Consider the following 18971-nt stretch of genomic DNA (forward strand, 5'->3'; position numbering starts at 1 on the left):
ACACAAAGCCAATAGCTGAATGGATTATGGTAGCTTTGAGGGATAAAGACATAAGAGAATATTGAACGCCTCCAGGGGAGGTGTTCACTGCCCATCCTCCCATCAAAACAAAAATATTCTGTGCTTACAGCGACAGTATTGAGACTAATGAGGGCGGGCTAATGCACTGAAGCCATTCTAGGGCGACGGGAAATTAAACTGAAGCGGTCGATGCAAAGTCTGAAAAAGCAGTTTGGACCAAATGAGCCTTCTGTCTTTGACACTCCAACTGTTTGGCATAGTAACTTTCCTACTGAACATTGCTTGTGTATAGCGGTTGGTGCCATGGTGGTGCATGGTGATGCACGCTGAAATGGGATGCTATGGTAGTGAGGTAAAAGCACTGAGAACTCAAGTGAGGGGATCTTCAGTGCCCTCCATAAGTATTGGAACACAAGCTAAAGTTGACTATAAAAAGTATTATAAAATGGCATTTTGGAAATTGATCTTAATGCTTTAAATAATAATAATTTAAAAAAATGAGGAAATATCCAAACTTTAAGGACATTCATTTTCTTTGTGAATGAATAATGTATCGTAAATAAATAAATGTTATCCTTAAAATACAGGGGTCATAAGTATTAGAACCTCTATGTTAACCCTATGTGTCAAAATTCCCATAGAGGAAGGCAGATTAAAAAAAAAAAAAAAAAATGGATCCAGGACACTATGCACCCTGATAAAGTTCTCTTTGCCTTTGGAATTGAAAAAAAGATAGAAACAAAAATAAAATAAATCAAATTAAATTAAAATTAAAATAGCCCCACATCATCACATACCCTTCACCATACCTAGATTAGCATGGACTTATTTCAGTTAGCCTATTAGCTGGATTCATTAATATACTATACTATCCAGAGAAGGAGAAATGTAAACATATGTAGCCTAATAAATGTATGAATAGATATAATATGGAATATTGTATGCTAGAAAAATATTGAAACAACGCATTTTCATTATGCTCCCGATCTGAAGTGCTCACTGAATGTGCTTTTGTTTTTGTTTTCACCACAAATACTACTGCAGTGAGTTGCCTGCTGCTCAGTGGTAATGAAGCCCCAGCCATGCATACATGATGCCTCTTGACAGGGAATCAATACAGGAAGTGGACCGCACACAGGGCCACATGGAGGCACCTCCAGAGAGCTGCGGCGGGCAGGTCTGTACAGAACTTTTCAGCCAAAAAATAAAAAATAAAATAACGCCAATCAAAATGTTTCAGTGAATCTGGTCAGAGATGACACGAGGGACAACAATAGATCTTGTTGGTCTTGAGGTCAAAGGTTAAACAGGTTAAAGCGATCACATTACCTGTGCAGAACATCTAGGGTTTCACTGCGGAGCCACAACAGGTCACCTACATTAGCTACCTTGATGGCTGCCTTACTGCAGCAGCTCACACTCACTTCAATGAGCATTCACGCAGCTTGCATTACAGCTGTGGCAATGCTACTAGCGACCCAAATGGTTTTACACTTGAGCCACACACTTAAACCACAACTGAGACACGTGTCTCACGCTGGCAAAGTGAATGCTCTACCCGTGAACTTGAAAATCGATAGGTAAGGCGGTGCACCTCAAACTCAGAGGCCCAAGTGTTTCGCACGACACACATTGTGTATGCAGAGCGTGAGCGACAGAATGATTGCTCTAACCGGTTCATGCTGGCACTGAATTGCAAATCAACAGGTAACACAGGCCTCACACTGCACATACAATACAGGCAGTGTGGAACTGGCCTTAATGTTCAGTCTCAGTTTCACTGCATAGCAGAGCATAGGCTCTAGGAATTACTGAAACAAACCAACAACAAAAACACACTTTTTGGAAGATAAGCACAGAGCTTCGATGCCGCACATAGTAACATAATTTTTAGCAATAATGATCCAAGACCACAATTCTAACCTCAGGCAAATCTCTTTATTCATTTACCATTTCTGTTCTTCAGCCTTTCACTGGGAGCATGCCATGCCAGCATTCGTTTCGAGGATGGTGTGACTGTGGATCTGTGTCTGTGTCCATGTACAGTATGTGTGTGTGTGCGCAAATGTGTGTGCACATGCTGGTGTGTGCGACTGTGTGTGTTTGCATGTGGTGTGTGTGACTGCATATATGTGTGTGTGTGTGTGTGTGTGTGTGTGTGTGTGTGTGTGTGTGTGTGTGTGTGTGTGTGTGTGTGTGTGTGTGTGTGTGTGTGTGTGTGAGAGAGAGACTGTGCATGTATGTGTGAGTGTGTTTCACAGGCTTTGCAATCACATTCCAAAAGGTTGAACACCATGAAGAGCAATTACTCTCTATGTGAGGTCATAATGACTAGTGCCATCAATATAGTGCATAGAGTGGGTTCAGAGGTGAAGTGAGGTTGCTTTAACTCATGCATTTGTCCAAGCCAAATCCAATCTAGAATATCTATTCACAAAATGCCAAAAGAAGTGCTTTTTTTTTGGATGAATTGGGATTTGGGCTTGCCTTCCGCATTCTGCTGATACCGTTGACATGGTTTGCTTCGCATCTGATGTCTGCAATTTGTGGCTCATTGTGGACAGTTTCCGGGCAGAGAGATTAGGGCCGTAATGGAAGGGTACAGATTGACAATCCCTCCCCGTTTGCTGCCAGTTGAGAGGAAAATGGACACACTGCCTGAGTTTTCAATTAGGTTGTTTTGGCTTCCATCCATTACCAATGTGCATACTCCAATTAGGGGGGGGGGGGGGGGGGGGGGCGCAGCACAAAAGAAAGAATCACATTTCCTGTGAACGTCAGTCAGCACAAACTGAAAATGTAAGCAGACATCTCCCGCATTCTGAGAAGACGCTGCCATTGTGTCGAGAGGCTGGTAGATGAGATATTTTATTAGCCCTGAGGAAAACAAAGTGCTTTCAGCGGTAAAGTGTGTCTCGCCACAGAAGCCAGGCGGCAACAAGGAAATGGAAAGGCGAAAAAAAAAAAGAAGCTACTTAGGCTCCTATTTTTTCCGGAACGTCCACCGCGTCGCATATCGCCTCAATGTCCTGGAGGCTGGAGGCGTCGGTCTCGTCCCCGCCGCTGCTCTCGCTGCTCTTGAAGGAGATCCCGCCCAGGAAGGGGTACAGGCTCTGGCCGTACAGCTCGCGGAGGTGCATGTAGGGGCTGTCCGGCGGCTTGTCGGCCTCGTCCAGGCACTGGTTGGCGTCCATGGCCTTGTTCCGCTGGTAGTACTTGGAGAACTTGTTGAAGATGATGCTGATGGGCAGCGCCACCACCAGCAGGCCGCAGATGATGCAGAGCGCCGCCACCAGCTTGCCCGCCGTGGTCACGGGGCACGTGTCGCCGTAGCCGACGGTGGTCATGGTGATGGTGGCCCACCACCAGCCGACGGGGATGGTGCCCAGGTCCGAGTCGGCGTCCTCCTTCTCGGTGGAGTAGATGAGCACGGAGAAGATGGAGATGCCCACAGAGAGGAAGAGGATGAGGAGGCCCACCTCCTCGTAGCTGTGGCGCACGGTGGCGCCCAGCGCCCGCAGGCCCACCGAGTGGCGCGCCAGCTTGAGGATGCGGAAGATGCGCATGAGCCGCAGCACCTGCACCACCTTGCCCACGTTCTCCAGGTTCTCGCTCTCCTCCTCGCCGCGCTCGCCGTCCAGCGTCTCGAAGGCCAGCGTGATGTAGAACGGCAGGATGGAGGCGAAGTCGATGAGGTTGAGCGGGTTGGCGAGGAACTTGCGCGGCGACGGCGCCACCACCAGCCGCACGGCGAACTCGGCCGAGAAGCAGATGATGCAGACCACCTCCAGGATGGCCAGCACGGGGTCCTCCACCGGCCGCTCGCTGGCGTCCAGCTGCTGGAACTCGGGCATGCTGTGCACGCACATGGCCACGATGGAGGTGAGCACCACGCTCAGCGACGCCGCCGTGATCAACTTCGACGACAGCGAGTAGCCGGGGTCCTCCAGGGTCAGCCACACGTAGCGGCGGACGTCCGCGCACCAGGCGCCCTTGAACTTCTCCAGGTCCTTCTCCAGCACCGAGAGCTCCTCGAAGGACGAGTCGAAGCTGGGCTGCGCGTCGTCGCTGCGCACGTCCCAGTCGCGGTCCTCGATGTACGCCTTGCGCTCCTGGTACCAGTTGCCGCAGCACGAGGCCAGGTAGAGCTCCTGCACGCCCCAGTACTCGATCTCCTGGTCGAACGAGAAGACGCACAGCTCCTCCATCACGTGGATGTGGCCCGTGTGGTAGAAGTTCAGCACGCAGCGGAAGACGCCGGGGTTGCGGTCAAAGTAGTACTCGCGCTCGGCCGCGCTGTAGTCGTCACACAGCTCCAAGATGGCCTCCTCGGTGTGGCAGCACAGCAGGCGTCCGAGACGCGTCTGCGGGAAGCGCATCAGCGTGCTCTTGTCCACCTTGTGCAGCATCCCGCCCACGTTGAGGTTGACCTGGTCTTCCTCTCGGCCGTGGCTGTGGAGTATCTGGCCATAAACCATCGTGCTGTTGTTGGGGGGCATCGAGAAATTGGGTAGACAGATGGAGTTGGCTTGTTTTACTTATCCATCTACAGGGAGGAGAGGATGATTTAAGTGAGTCAATACAAAAACGTTATTTTTAACAGCAGCATAGGTCAGTTGTCAATTTGATCATTTTCATGCATTCATAAACCGTGCATTTGGATAGAAATCTTACGTTTGCAGCTGTAGGCTACGGTATGTATTTACAGTATTTATTCACGTTAATAATTGTTGATATTAGGACAATTAGACTATTAGGTCACAGGTAAGTTCCTATGATCGGTGATCTTAGCACTGCAGAAATACATGAGGCCAGAATACGAGCTGTCAATACGGCCATTTGTGGGGGGGTTTGGGCGGTAACCAGGTACACTATTGGAGATGCAAATAAATGCTGCATCGCCAGTGAGATCCCAAAGTAATGAGCTGGCTCAAGCGTTCTAAAAGTACTTTATCGTGTTCATTTGTATAATGAAAGCACCGTTTTACAGCCATCTATGTATTTCACTTTTGGCTCCTTGGCTATAATTTTGGTAACTATTACGTGCTATTTGACATCTTTCGAACACCTAGCATATCGGCGGTGGCAAATGTTGGCAAATTACTCCAGTAGCTATTGTCTGTCCAAAGTAAGCTGCCTGTCTCGAAGTTAACTGATGTTGACATCAACCAAAACTCCGATATTGTTGCAACTTGTGTGAAAGAAAAGGGCAACTAATACAACACACTTATGTAAATAGTGCGTTTTTTATTGATCTATTTTATTTATTTATTTGGGGGGGGGGGGGGGGGGGTGTCTATTAAATCACTTCTGAACTACAAATTTAAACTGAATGCCTTTTTCACGCAATAATGAACCACACTTCTAAGATTGTGCTAAACATCTATAAAACACTAGGCCTATTGCAAATGTTAAATTCTAAAGCAACAACATCGTAAATGATGGAAGTTGCGGCTACCAAAGAGCAATCACGGAACACACGCCCATAATAACAAAACACAGTTTTGCAACAGTTTAAAAACAGTACCAGATCTGTAGATGCCTCCAAAATGTTAAACGTAGCCTACCGTATTCCTCATTTAATGTTGTCTATATTCCGGAGGTCCGTGCAGATGTATAGCGAAGAAGCTGTTGCAGCCATTTCGTCCACCAAACCGCGTGCCCAGCGTCGAGTCAGCACGCAGTTCCGCACAAGTGAAGACCTTCCTCATGGTCCGTCCCCTCAGAATTGATACTTTACTTGGGCTAGTATGCGCAGGCTGTCTTCCTCTGGCTCAAAAGGGGCGGAACGCACTCAACCAGCACAAGATATGAATTGGAAAAAAATCAATCTGTCAACAGATTAAAGTTCTCCGTAAACAAAATACGAACATAATAACCTACCGGGCATATCACTTTTAAATGAAACTTTTTCATTTTTTAAGCTTTGCAAATATTTTTTTTTTTTTTCTTTAATTAGGCTATTTAGCCACACGGGCAGTCCTGTCTGCCCAATTACGCTCATAGTGGAATAGTCTACAGCTGTAATAGCCACGTTTTCAATTTAGCTTCCTGATAATACGACTTTATTTTATCACCTTTAGGCCTACTGAGCCTCGGGTTCGCCCTAAAATCGTATGATGAGTTTTCTCCTCTGTTTTCAGTAAGTGTTTGAAGTAGCCTAGTTGTAATATGTATCAGCACATATTTGTGATTAGTCTATCACGCATGGTATTGATGACCGTACCTACATTTTAAACTTCTTACAGGGTTGCACTATTAACATTAACCACGACCTTGCAAATATGGGCCTACACGGGTAAGTGTTTAACTCGAACGTGGACTCTGCAGTGCATGCTTTTGTTCGACCTCACCAATTATAATTCTTATAATTTCCCTCCTCAAACAGATGGCATGCGGGCCGAGTGCCTGGGAAGTCTGTTGCGCGTGAGCGTGGACGGCTACCTGAAAACAGGGAGACTAGCTCAAGCCCAAGTGGATGTTCTCAGTAAGTACGAGACCCTACAGCGCTGTTTCACTGTTAGAACCAGTTGTTGTATTGCGTTCCGTTATAACTGTTATTTCAAACACCCTTTCAGATGGCAGTGATGTTATCGGACCTATTACACCTTTCCTGGCTGCTCAGTGTGGATTCAGTACGGTCTCCGATCCTTGGGGCAATACACTGCTTTATATCTCTCTCCAGAACTGCTACTCTCAACCTAGGGTACGGGAATGCCTGAAGCCGCTTGACTCGGCAGCTGTAGCAAAATATTTTTTTTTATTAAAGAAGTGCTCTGATATTGCTCGTCATAATTTGGAGTTTTGATTTGATGTGACATTTTAAACCTAATGTTCAGGGTGATGGCATGTTCGAGATAAATCTGCGGCTCCGACCACATGGAGAAGACTCCCATAGAGTCCATACTGTGTACAAGTCATGCAACTATCCAAAGTGGACCTCTCGTGAAATCCTCTGCTCCCAGAACTTCATGGAGGTCTCGTGTTTTGTGCTTTACCCACTTGCACTAAAGAACACAATACCTAAAAACACATTTTTAGACCGAACATGTGTTACAGACATTTATGTTTATCTTTGTTTTGTGGTTTGTTTGTTTTTTACAATGTCACTACTTTGACTACCCATACAGGTGTCTGTGGAGCATGAACTTCCAACCTCTGAACAACTGGCATGGATGATTTCCGGTGAAAAAGATGCCACCCCAACTAAACCGGCATCTATGGTATTAATTCAGTTCATTATGTGATTATGTTGTGCCACTGCGCTATCTGTAATGTCGCTTACCTGTTTTAGTATAGTAATTGGTGTTTTATTTAATCAAAGCCCTCTTTATTATTATAGTATAGTATGCTTTTCACACATGACGTTCCTAACAGAAAAAAAAAAAAGTTGTTTCGAATTGTATTTGAATTTGCATGTTGACTCTCTGTTACAGGGAACGAGGTCTCCCTTCAGACTCCAGAAGGTGATCTTCTACACACCTGCACAGAGAGAGGTCACTCCAGTGGAGCTCCACACGCTAGGCTACGGGCTTTACACCTCCCCGACTCGTCTGCTGATAAGAGGCCCGCACAACACCTCCGCGACATATTCCCAAGATGTAATTCAAACATGTCTCCCCTCCACTTTATTACCTCCGCCAAGGAGGGTTATGTTTTCATCTGTGTTTGTTTGTTTGAGAGTGATCTGTATTACTGTCTGGATCCAGGAAGCGGTTATGTTTTTGCTTGGCGGAGGTTTGCGTTCTCGGAGTGCTTTTCTCGTTTTCCTTTGTTACTCCCATTCTCCCCTATAGATCCTTTCAATCAGTCCCCAGATGGTTTTCGGTTTAAATGTTCAAAACAAGTGCACATAACTATGTAAAGAAAATGTTTTGGACTATATCGTAGAGCTGTACAACATTTCAACTGGTTTTTTTTGGGTTTTTTTGTTTTCCAATTTTGTTTACAACAGGTAGCTGGAGTCCCTATGGCGATAATGAAGAGCTCTGTGGTCTACGAGCACCGCTGGATGCTGTTCCTGGTCAACGCAGAAGCTGCATGTCCCACCGGTGAGCCAAGCCCTCAACTGACACACACACACACACACACACACACACACACACACAGGCTGGCACTTGGTTGAGTACCGGTGTCTGTTACTGTAGCTGAAGGAACCACAAGTTCAGGCATAAGTAACCCAATCCAGCAGCTGGAGGTGAATTCTCCAGTGGAGTTTGATGGCAGTCTTGATCTAGTACAAGTGGTGACACCTAATAAGTAAGACCTGTGTGCATCCAGTTGTGTCTAACTGGGGTTTTGTCTTAAGCCTGAATCTGCCGTTGAAGAGCTCCTCTGTCATGTCAGGTTCTACCTTTTTTATATTCCCTCATTTGCCTTGCTTTTCTATAAGAAAAAACCTGCCAGTTACCACCTTGCCTTTTCCAGTTGACCTTCTTGTGTTACCTCTGTTTTATCAAAACTCTAGTCTTGACCTGGCCAGACATCAGCCCTCCTAAATAATTGGGATGCAGAATACGTGTGCAGGATTTATATTCTTTCCTTCACTTATATGATCATATAGGTGAAGGTCTGCAGTGCAGTGAGCTGACTGGTCGTTGTTGTTGTTGTTGTGGTCGTATGAAGGTGGCGTGTCTTTCACTGAGGAGATGATCACTTGGCGTCTGCCCAGACACATCACCCCACTGCTGTCCTCTGGCTCCAGTGAGACCCTAGAGGCCTACATGGGGATTGAGGGCCGAAGGCTGGACAAGGCCAGCATGGTGGCTAAGGGCTACTCTCTCTATGCCACAGACTCTCACATTGTGATTGAGATGCCCATTGGGTCCCCTGATGGGTACTACAAGGTTGGTATGAGGTGTAACACACACACACACACACACACACACACACACACACACACACACACACACACACACACACACACACACACACACACACACACACACACACATAGTCTACAGTGTTTGGTCTCAGATTCATGACTAATTTCAACTGTTATTTGTAGCAAAAATCATATTTTTCTTATTCTATATCCATGTTGTGGTGCATTGCAATCTATCTGTTTAATCTACTAATTGGATGTTTTTAAGAGCCGTGCTCATAAAAGGCGCTACCACACCACCTTCACCATTGAGCCCATGGTGGAGCTCCTGTGGAGGGCGTCTGGAGGCTCTGATGAGACCCGCTACAAAGTGCTCTACCCCATCACCACCCCACCCGTGCCCAGACCACCACACGTCACTGACTGTGAGTCTCTGGGCCCTGATTTGAGTGAAGTGCAGAAGTCTTAACACACTTTTTTTTTAATTTTGGGCTTTTTGCCTTTATTTGTATAGGACAGTGAGGAGAGAGAGAGAGAGGAAGCAAGTGGGAGAGAGAGATGGGGTGGAATTGGGAAATGACCGCAGGTCGGACTCCAACCTGGGTGCAAATTTACGAATCCTACTATGGCCATGCCAAGTCCCGCCCTATGACGCGCTATGCCGCCCTCTGATTGGCTGAGCTCAATGACTCACGCTGTGCTGGGTTAGGATAGGGGTAGGGTTTGGGTTAGGGTGAGGGCGCCAATCAGGGCGGCATAGCGCATCATAGGGCGGGACTTGGCGTGGCCATAGTAGGATTCGTAATATTGCAACCTGGGTCCCCGTGGACCCGTGCATGGCACGAGCGGCGAGCGCTGTAGCCTGTTGCGCCACAGCGCCCCCCAGAAGTCTAACACACTCTTACCAAAGCTAATTTCATAACTCTGCCTTACGTCGGTTTGCTCATTTGAACACCACAGGCAAGACTGCAAACACTGAGGAGGCAGCGCAGTACTCCCACATAATGACCACACGATAGTTAACAACTCATGCACGAGAGCTTTCCTTGTTGGTAGCCTTTGCACTTGACCATCCATTTAAATTAGGGCCCCTCCTCCTTGTTTTGTCCAATATTTCTGTTCTCTCTGTGTAACGTAACCTCCAAAAGTGTATTTATAGGCCATGTAAATTAATTGTATGTCACTCAGTTGTATGCACCATCATCCACAATGACTTTCAAATGACTCATTATTTAAATCTGAGGTATCCTGAGTGTATGTGATGTACCATTTATCAGTGTGGTGAGGGAAGGGGGGTGGGGGGTTGTGTCCCAGCACAGCAAGCTGTAAAACGAATACGAGTTGAGTACATTTTTCATTCTTGCTCATCCAGTCTCTTTGACTCATAGCTGCAATATTGCCTTATAAGTAATTCCTGAAACGAGGACTTGACTAAAGCACAGCCTAATGTTACCATCATTGCCATTGGCTTTGTACTCAAATCAGTGATTTTTGTTGAGTGTACATTTTTAGAGTGTTTTTTTTTTTTTTTTTTCCCATGCCGTGTTTAGACACTGTTGCAGAGGAAGGTGGTGTGTTCAAGATGGTTTTGGGTATGTTCCTGCCTGATGTGGAGCTGACTAGCATCACCATTGGCTCTGCTGAGATCACTGCACTCGAAGCTGCAGCCAATGGCTTTGACATCCGACAGCATGGCTTCCCTAATGGCTCCAAAGCTTTCAGTCTAGAAGTGCCGTTCACTCACCCGGCAGTCATTAAGGAGGTATGAATCAGCCTACTCTCAAACCACCACTGCCACATTATGAATCTACCCAGGGCCAGATGGGCCAACACTGTAGGCCTAATGGATTATTCAAAATGTGTCCACACGTACCACAGATTCCCAACGTGAGGACGACGATCTACACTCTGGACCTAGGGTTTGTCTTCCTCGTTCTACCAGAGGAGACAGTGTTTTTTCACCCTGCAGTTCTGGAAGCTTCAGTGGAGCATACTGGTAAGGGTAGCGTTAAGTCCTCAACGAACCAACGGTCAACCCGGGTTTGATTGCTGACTCCACTGTTGCGAGTGTCAGCTTGGATAAAGGCGTCTGCTAAATATCAGCGTTTAACTTTTAGATGTGTGGACATGCATCCACTGAGCAAAACCATGGTCCATTAATGAGACTTTTGACTCTGAAGTGATCTGAGATACTCTTTGGTTGTATAGATATTGTGTGATTAAGACACCCATTGGAAAATATATAGACTGGGTGTTTGGAAGGACTGCAAAAAACACTAAGGGCTCTTCTCATTTGTCTTTATCTATCCTCCCGTCCTTGCTTCCTCCGTCCTCCAGCTTGTTCCCACTGATCTAGATAAAGAATGATGGGGCGGTAACAATGGGATAGTCTATCCAGTGTTCTTTATAGATCAATGGAAACAAGCCGGAGGACCGAGGAGAGAGGTTAAGAAGGGGCCTAAGTAGTATGTGGATTGTTTCTTTATCAAGATGTATCTGTTTCAGCTAGTTTCTGCCCCACTGATAACACTACTCATTTTATGTACTGAGGCTCGTCCTTGATTTTTTTTTTTTCTTTTTTTTCCCCAGATCTGCCATCGGTCACTGGCACGTGCGATCAGCAGAACTTCTACATCATTGCTCGTTACGGAAGCCAAGGCCCTACCTTTGAGACGTTGCTTGGTGGCAGTCTGCTGACTGGAGAGCTGGCCCGACAGTACCGCTTCAAAGAGAACGTAACTCATTTCAGCCTAGTGGTTCCATTTGGGTCTCCTGAAATTGCCATTGAGGTACAGTAAACCCTTACTGAGTGAAAGTGCAATCTTGGGCAAAAATCAATTTCTTCACTTTTGTCACCCATTTTTTTTTCTATTTAAGCTATATATTGGGACCAACTTTTGTATACAAGTTGTATATTGGGGGACGTTTTGTTTGAACGTCAAACAGTTGCCCAACATCACTTGGAGCAACTTTTAATGTAAATGTTCTCCAAACTATACATGTTATCCATGATCACCAGGGCATGTTTGTGTCAAGATAAGTCACCAGAGACCATGATAGTCATAGTGAACATTTCTCATTTTCTGGTTTTGATTCATAACTCTCATCTCCCTGTGCAGTTTCTCCTTTTCTGTATTGTACCATTAATTTAGGTACAGTAATGGTTATGCAGTTGAAACCTCTGTGTGAAAAGCACAATCTGTGTTTCAGGGGGTCCAGTCAGCGTTTGTGAGGAGCAGGCTTGATGTGACACTGCAAGACCCGGGGAAGGGTTGGAACATCACCTATTTCTCCCTGGCCTGTTCCTTCCGGACCTCAGTCATCGGTCTGTAAAAGTTTAGAGAATTCAAATCTCACATTCTAAAAAGTTGTTCACCCCACCCTGTCGTATGGACCGTGGAGGTCTCAATTAACCTAGTTAATAACCCACTGGATTGAAACCGTGTGTGATTGAGTGAGCCAACAGTCCATTCTGATTATTCATTTAAAAGAAACTCAATATCAATGTGTGAATGTGGACAATCTTTTTAAAAGTAGGCCACTTCCATCACCAGTAGGTTTCACAAACACAATGTCAGTCCTTTTAATCCATTGGTTAATAGTGGTCAATTGAATTCCCTCTGGTTCCTCGGCTTTTTGTTTGCTTAATTGTTTATGTTCTTTAATGACGTCTTGTGTAACACCCCTCTCCAGAATGCAGTCCAAATGGGACCATTCAGGCGCTTGCTGTTAAGCTGGAGGGCGTGCCCAGCCTCAACCCTAGCCAGCTGACTCTGAACGATCCCTCATGTGGACCCTACTACAGTGATGACCGCCTGGCCCTCTTCTACTTCAGTGTTGATTCCTGTGGGACCACCAGAGAGGTATGTTGGATGAGATCCCTTTGTGGATTTAGTGGCTAAAATGTATGTGGGGAGAGGAGAGAGACCAAGAGAGAGACCAAGAGAGAGACCAAGAGAGAGACCAAGAGAGAGACCAAGAGAGAGACCAAGAGAGAGACCAAGAGCGTATTCACACCAGGAAGGTCCGTTAGTTCACTTGCTTTGGTCCGGACCATTTTCTTTTCTTTTTTTTCTTTTTAGTGCGATTCGCTTTCACACTGTGATTAATTGCAACCAGACCAGAATTTATGAACAAAAACACATGTGCTAAGGTCGTTCAACCATTGGCTGGTAAACGTGTAGGTGGGGTGAAGAATAGGAAGCCAAAGTCAAAGTTGGCCCACGTAAATACTATGTTTGTGTAATGCGCACTGTACTCGTTATTATCCTAGCAATATAGTTTATACAGTTACAGCTTTGCAGAAGTGCTTGAGCGTCAAGACCGTTTGATGCAAGTTTAACAATATCATGCTCGTAATTTTGCAACGACGAAGACGTGCAGCAAAACAGCTGAGAAGAGCTCTCATGTGTGTCCAACACGCTTACAGCAGGCCTACGGAAGACGGAACGGGTAGGAGATGCAAAATCATCAAATTATTGTTGCCAAAAAAACGTTAGCCCACTGTTGCTTACAGCTGTTGTGCGTCACGGAGCTATCCTACATTTCCCATAATGCGCAAAAACTACGGGAGCTCGTCAAATCCAAAAAAGGTAGATTTCTGCAACTGGGTCGGATCGAGGTCGGGCTGCTTTCACACCATAAACGTACCGCACCAGGGCTCGATAGGAACCGCTCCGAGATCACCTCCTCAGCTGGGTCTTGGTCCGCTTGTTTGGTCCGCACCAGAGTTCGAGTGATTGTATTCACACACCAGTCAAAAAGGTCCAAACCAAGCAAGAAACGAACTTGAGTTCGTTTTAATCGAACTAAACAAGGCAGGTGTGAATACGCCCCAAGAGAGACCAAGAGAGACCAAGAGAGACCAAGAGAGACCAAGAGAGACCAAGAGAGACCAAGAGAGACCAAGGGCGTATTCACACCAGGAAGGTCCGTTAGTTCACTTATTTGGTCCGGACCATTTTTTTTTTCTTTTTTTCTTTTTTAGTGCGGTTCGCTTTCACACCGTGATTAAATGCAACCGGACCAGAATTTATAAACAAAAGCACATGTGCTAAGGTCGTTCAACCATTGGCTGGTAAACGTGTAGGTGGGGTGAAGAATAGGAAGCCAAAGTCAAAGTTGGCCCACGTAAATACTATGTTTGCGTACTCTTCTCGTTATTATCCTAGCAATATAGTTTATACAGCTACAGCTTTGCAGAAGTGCTTGAGCGTCAAGACCGTTTGATGCAAGTTTAACAATATCATGCTCGTAATTTTGCAACGACGAAGACGTGCAACAAAACAGCTGAGAAGAGCTCTCATGTGTGTCCAACATGCTAACAGCAGGCCTACGGAAGACGGAACGGGTAGGAGATGCAAAATCAAATTAGTGTTGGCAAAAAAGCGTTAGCCCACTGTTGCTTACAGCTGTTGTGCGTCACGGAGCTATCCTACATTTCCCATAATGCGCAAAAACTACGGGAGCTCGTCAAATCCAAAAAAGGTAGATTTCTGTAACTGGGTCGGATCGAGGTCGGTCTGCTTTCACACCATAAACGAACCGCACCAGGGTTCGATAGGAACCGCTCCGAGACCACCTCCTCAGCTGGGTCTCGGTCCGCTTGTTTGGTCCGCACTAGAGTTCGAGTGATTGTATTCACACCAGTCAAAAAGGTCCGAACCAAGCAAGAAACGAACTTGAGTTCGTTTTAATCGAACTAAACAAGGCAGGTGTGAATACCCCCTAAGAGAGACCAAGAGAGACCAAGAGAGACCAGAAGTACGACTGCTACATGTTGGAGTGTTGGTTGCACCCTGAGCTGGAGGAGATCGTTGAGAGTGAGTGGTTCAGGAAATTGATTACTGATAGCTGCCACTTTGTCTGTGAAGAATGAATCTCTAAGATATGGGTGGCTGTGGGGTTGGTAGCTGGAGGAGGTGACTGGTTTAGTGGAGAATAGTTTGAGTGTTGTCTGTAGCACCCTGGATCTTATCGAAAAGCCCTCTTAGTAGCGGTGATGCTAGATGAGCGAGGACCGAATAGTTATGGTCTAATGGATATAGGCTCTGATTGTTAATTTTGCTTTTGAAAAAGTTATACTGTATATGCTTTGACCTGTTCATTAATGTTGGTACACCAAACCTACGAACTAAGCCATTCCTCCAGATATTTGTGAGTATACTGCTCCATGTTTTAAATACCAGTTCTACACGAGTGGTGCTGACTAATGTTTTCTGTTGATCTTGTTCCTTTTGTAGTTTAAAGATGATGCAATGGTGTATGAAAACAAGGCCACTTTGAAAAGTGGTCAAAATACCAAGACTGACTTGAGTGCCAGTGAAGAATATCGGTAAGATTTCTAATTACTGTTGGTAATATTTACATGTATTCACACAGTTGTCTCTTTTGTACAAGTTGACTTACAAAAACTAGAGCAAAACCTCAAGGTACAGTGTGAGGAGACAAAATTGGAAGAATAAGTGCTACCTTAAGGAATAAGAGTAAGAGAGTGGACGATTCACGTCAACATGTTCACATCAGGATACAGTGAATGTATTTTAGTTAAAACAGATATATTCTTCATATGAAAACGGAGCAGCTTTCCCAAATGAAAAGATGGGAACACAGGCTGGTTTGCAATGAAGGGATGTGCTGACCTGTAAATCTGTCAATGTTCAATAAAAAATAAATATGATGAATAAAAGGATGTAAGTTGAGGATGTAGATTGGAGGGATGGACAGGATTGAGAAGGTCATGGCAAGTGCAGGTAAACTATGGTAAACTATGCAACATTTTTCAGTTAATCAATTCGTTTCATACTGTTATATATGATTAAATGAGTCATCACCGGTCAAACAATATTTTTTCGGCCGCCCTAGTGGTCTGTAGCGGTAGAACCACGCTTGCAATTTGAGGAGTCCTCGGGCACGCACCCATGGTCCAGGAAGTCTCGTGGAGTCTCGATCATGCTCATGGTGCTTTTGGCGTATGTGTACACATGCACATAGCCTACTATACATTACTGTTCAAAAGTTTGGGGTCATCAAGACAATTTCATGTTTTCCATAAAAACTCACTTTTATTCAACAAATGAGTTGCAAAATGGATAGAAAATAGCCAAAACATTGATTAGGTTAGAAATAATAATAAATTAATTTTAAATAATCGTTTTTCCCTTCAAACCTAGCTTTCGTCAAAGAATGATCAATTTGCAGCAATTACACACTTGTAGACCTTTGGCATTCTAGTTTTCAATTTGTTGAAGTAATCTGAAGAAATTTCTTCCTGGAGCACCTCCCACAAATTGGCTTTGGATTGGCTTGATGGGCCCTTATGTACAGTAGCATACGGTCAAGCTGCTCCCACAACAGCTCAATAGGGTTGAGATCGGGTGACTTGTTCTGGCCACTCCATTACAGATAGAATACAGATGAATAGTTTGGAGGTGTGCTTTGGATCATTGTCCTGTTGGAGGAAATTGGCTCCAATCAAGCACTGTCCACTGGGTATGGTATGCATGGCATTACAAACTGGAGTGATGGCCTTCCTTATTCAAAATCCTCTTTACTTTGTACAAATCTCCCATTTTACCAGCACAAAAGCAACCCCTAACTTTTCATGTGTGTATAATCTCCTATCTTTGTTTCATTGCATGTGTTTAGTAGACCTCCAACAGTAAATCTGCTCTTTTTCACTTGACAAGTAAACTCACTATTGCAACATGCCTGCTCTTAGATTCAGATTCTCCTGCACCTATGCTGTGAACGCTAGGAAAACGCTGGCTTTTTCCACCATGCCTCAATCCACAATACCAGTGGCCGAAGCTGGGGTGGGGGAACTCATGGTTCATATGAGGCTTGCTAAAGGTAAAGGACTTTAATTTGATTTTAAACTCCTGTTTGAATAAAACTTTTACTTTGTCCATGCTGAATTTCCCGTTCTCATCCACTTCAGACATGAAGTACACAGACTTCTTCTCTGATGAGGATTACCCTGTGGTGAGGCACCTAAGACAGCCAATCTACTTCGAGCTGGAGCTGGTGGAGTTTAAAGATCCCAACGTAGAACTCGTCATTGACCGCTGCTGGGCTGCTCTGAGTTGGGACCGTCTGTCCAAACCACGATGGGACGTCATAGTGGACGGGTATGTTCTGAACCGAACCGACAGGAAATGGCCACCACATCGTTAAGAGATGCAGTGTACTGCCGAGTTAATAGCTTATTTAACGACGCACTTAATGACCACACCTCTCAGTAAAATAGAAACCCATAGAAATAATCATTCTTGAAAAGGATGACTGTGAAGGGCAATGATGAGCTAATTTCATTCGGGGTTTAATTCCGGGGTTAGCCAGCATATACCAACAACAGAAAGATGATACGAGGGACTCCAAATAAATGAAAACCTTTTGAACACATTATGGGATGTTGCGCAGGTCTAGGGAAGTGACTTAGAGAGTAGGCTATTTTAATGGATGTGTGTGTTTTCTGATGCTGACGTAGGATTAAAGTGTGTGGGTGGATGGTGGGGAGGGGGAGAGTGTTTGCATGTGTTATAATTTTTTATTATTTCCATTAGTTGCCCGAATCCTGAGGACCCTGACCAGACGATATTCCACCCAGTAAGGCCAGACGGCAGGGTGCTGTTCCCCTCTCTCTTCAAGAGGTTCGAGGTGCAGATGTTCTCTTTCGCAGAGGCAGAGGATACCCCTGCTGGCCAGGTCACTGGAGCATGTTTTCGCCTGTCTGTGTGCACTTTATTTGTAGCTCCTGTCTTCGCTTTATTCAGTTCAAGCGAGACGTCATTATGGCAGAATGGAGACCGCAATGGCCTAACGCTTCTTCCCATTTCAGGTTGTTTTCCATTGTGATGCTGTCATCTGTGACTCCCGTAGCCCTTTGGATGGACTGTGCCATGGCCAGTGTGCTAACAAGCAAATGGGTACACATGGTGTGAAAAGGGGTAATGAGTCATGCAAAATGATATACTCTATATATTTTTTTTGTTTGTTTGTTTTGCCATTTATTTCCTCCTTATTGGAAATTCTAATGTCTGTCTCCTGTTTTTGAAGGTCCCAGAGCCGTTTCTCAACTGCACATAGAACATGTTTCCTCTGGATTAATCTTCCTGGTCTGAAATAAACATTTTATAAACTCCAATAAATACTGATGTGTCTTGCTTTTGTTTCTTTGTCTATTTGTTTACCCACATGTTTAATCACATTACACTGAATGTAAGGTAGTCAAGGTGACCATGTGTTGACTATCTTACTGTATAGATTTATTAGGCTCTTCAGCACATCCCAAAGAACGTGTTCCAAATTACTATGCAAATTGGATTTTAAGTGTCAATTAAACTCATGAATGGTATTGTGTATCAGGCCTCTTTAGATCATTGAGATGTCAGACACCTGTGATAACTATTTGCCAGGTAAGCCCAATCAAAGGAAAACTACTTAAAAAGTATGTTCCACATTATTAAGCAAGCCACAGGTTTCAAACAATATGTTGGACAACGTATGAAGTCATTGGCTATTTCCTGAAAACGTATGCTTGATCATGGTACTGTGAAGAAATCTGTTGCTGATTCATAGCACAGGTAGCCTGGGTGTTCCCATCCCGTCTTGCGTGGTGATTTGGTCGCAGCAGCCAGGCTATAGCACAGGCAGATTGGTGCAGACCAAGGCTTTAAAGGGATATTCCGCCATTTTTGGAAATACGCTCATTTTCCACCTCCCCTCGAGCAAAACAATCGATATTTACCTTGTTCCCGTTCATCCAGCCATTCTGTGAGTCTGGCGATACAACTTTTAGCTTCAGCCTAGCATAGATCATTGAATCGGATTAGACCATTAGCTTGTCGCCTGCTAGCTTCATGTTTAAAAGTGACTAAGATTTCTGGTAATTTTCCCATTTAAAATGTGTCTCCTCTCAAGTTAGAAAGTGCAATAAGACCAACTGAAAATGAAACCTGGAGTTTTTCTAGGCTGATTTGACATGGAACTACACTCTCATCTGGCGTAATAATCAAGGCAACTTGCAAACGTACCATAGGCGCAGTGATATCGTACGCAGCATCTGAAAATAGTCCCCATAGACAACAAGCAGTAGTAGTGCCAGTAGTTTGCAAGTTGCCTTGAT

General features: G+C 44.9%; 2 protein-coding genes across 2 annotated transcripts; one reads left to right on the forward strand and one right to left on the reverse strand.

Annotated features, from left to right (window-relative positions):
• Positions 1–2747: 2747 nt before the first annotated feature.
• LOC134097933 (potassium voltage-gated channel subfamily S member 3-like) lies at positions 2748–6004 on the reverse strand. The gene is made up of 2 exons (XM_062550886.1): positions 5589–6004; positions 2748–4567 (listed from the first exon to the last, which is right to left on the reverse strand). Exon 2 carries the CDS (start codon positions 4518–4520, stop codon positions 2997–2999), a length of 1524 nt encoding a protein of 507 aa, XP_062406870.1. The 5' UTR covers positions 4521–4567; positions 5589–6004; the 3' UTR covers positions 2748–2996.
• Positions 6005–6040: 36 nt separating this feature from the next.
• Positions 6041–18010, forward strand: LOC134097420 (uncharacterized). The gene is made up of 21 exons (XM_062550296.1): positions 6041–6163; positions 6270–6319; positions 6410–6508; positions 6600–6727; positions 6861–6998; positions 7152–7244; positions 7458–7622; positions 7976–8072; positions 8647–8867; positions 9114–9270; positions 10396–10607; positions 10724–10841; positions 11435–11634; positions 12056–12170; positions 12539–12708; positions 15088–15179; positions 16566–16696; positions 16785–16974; positions 17410–17551; positions 17685–17793; positions 17903–18010. Exons 1-21 carry the CDS (start codon positions 6138–6140, stop codon positions 17965–17967), a joined length of 2718 nt encoding a protein of 905 aa, XP_062406280.1. The 5' UTR covers positions 6041–6137; the 3' UTR covers positions 17968–18010.
• Positions 18011–18971: the final 961 nt, after the last annotated feature.

The sequence above is a fragment of the Sardina pilchardus genome, chromosome 12, assembly GCF_963854185.1.
Source record: "Sardina pilchardus chromosome 12, fSarPil1.1, whole genome shotgun sequence".
NCBI lineage: Eukaryota > Metazoa > Chordata > Actinopteri > Clupeiformes > Clupeidae > Sardina > Sardina pilchardus.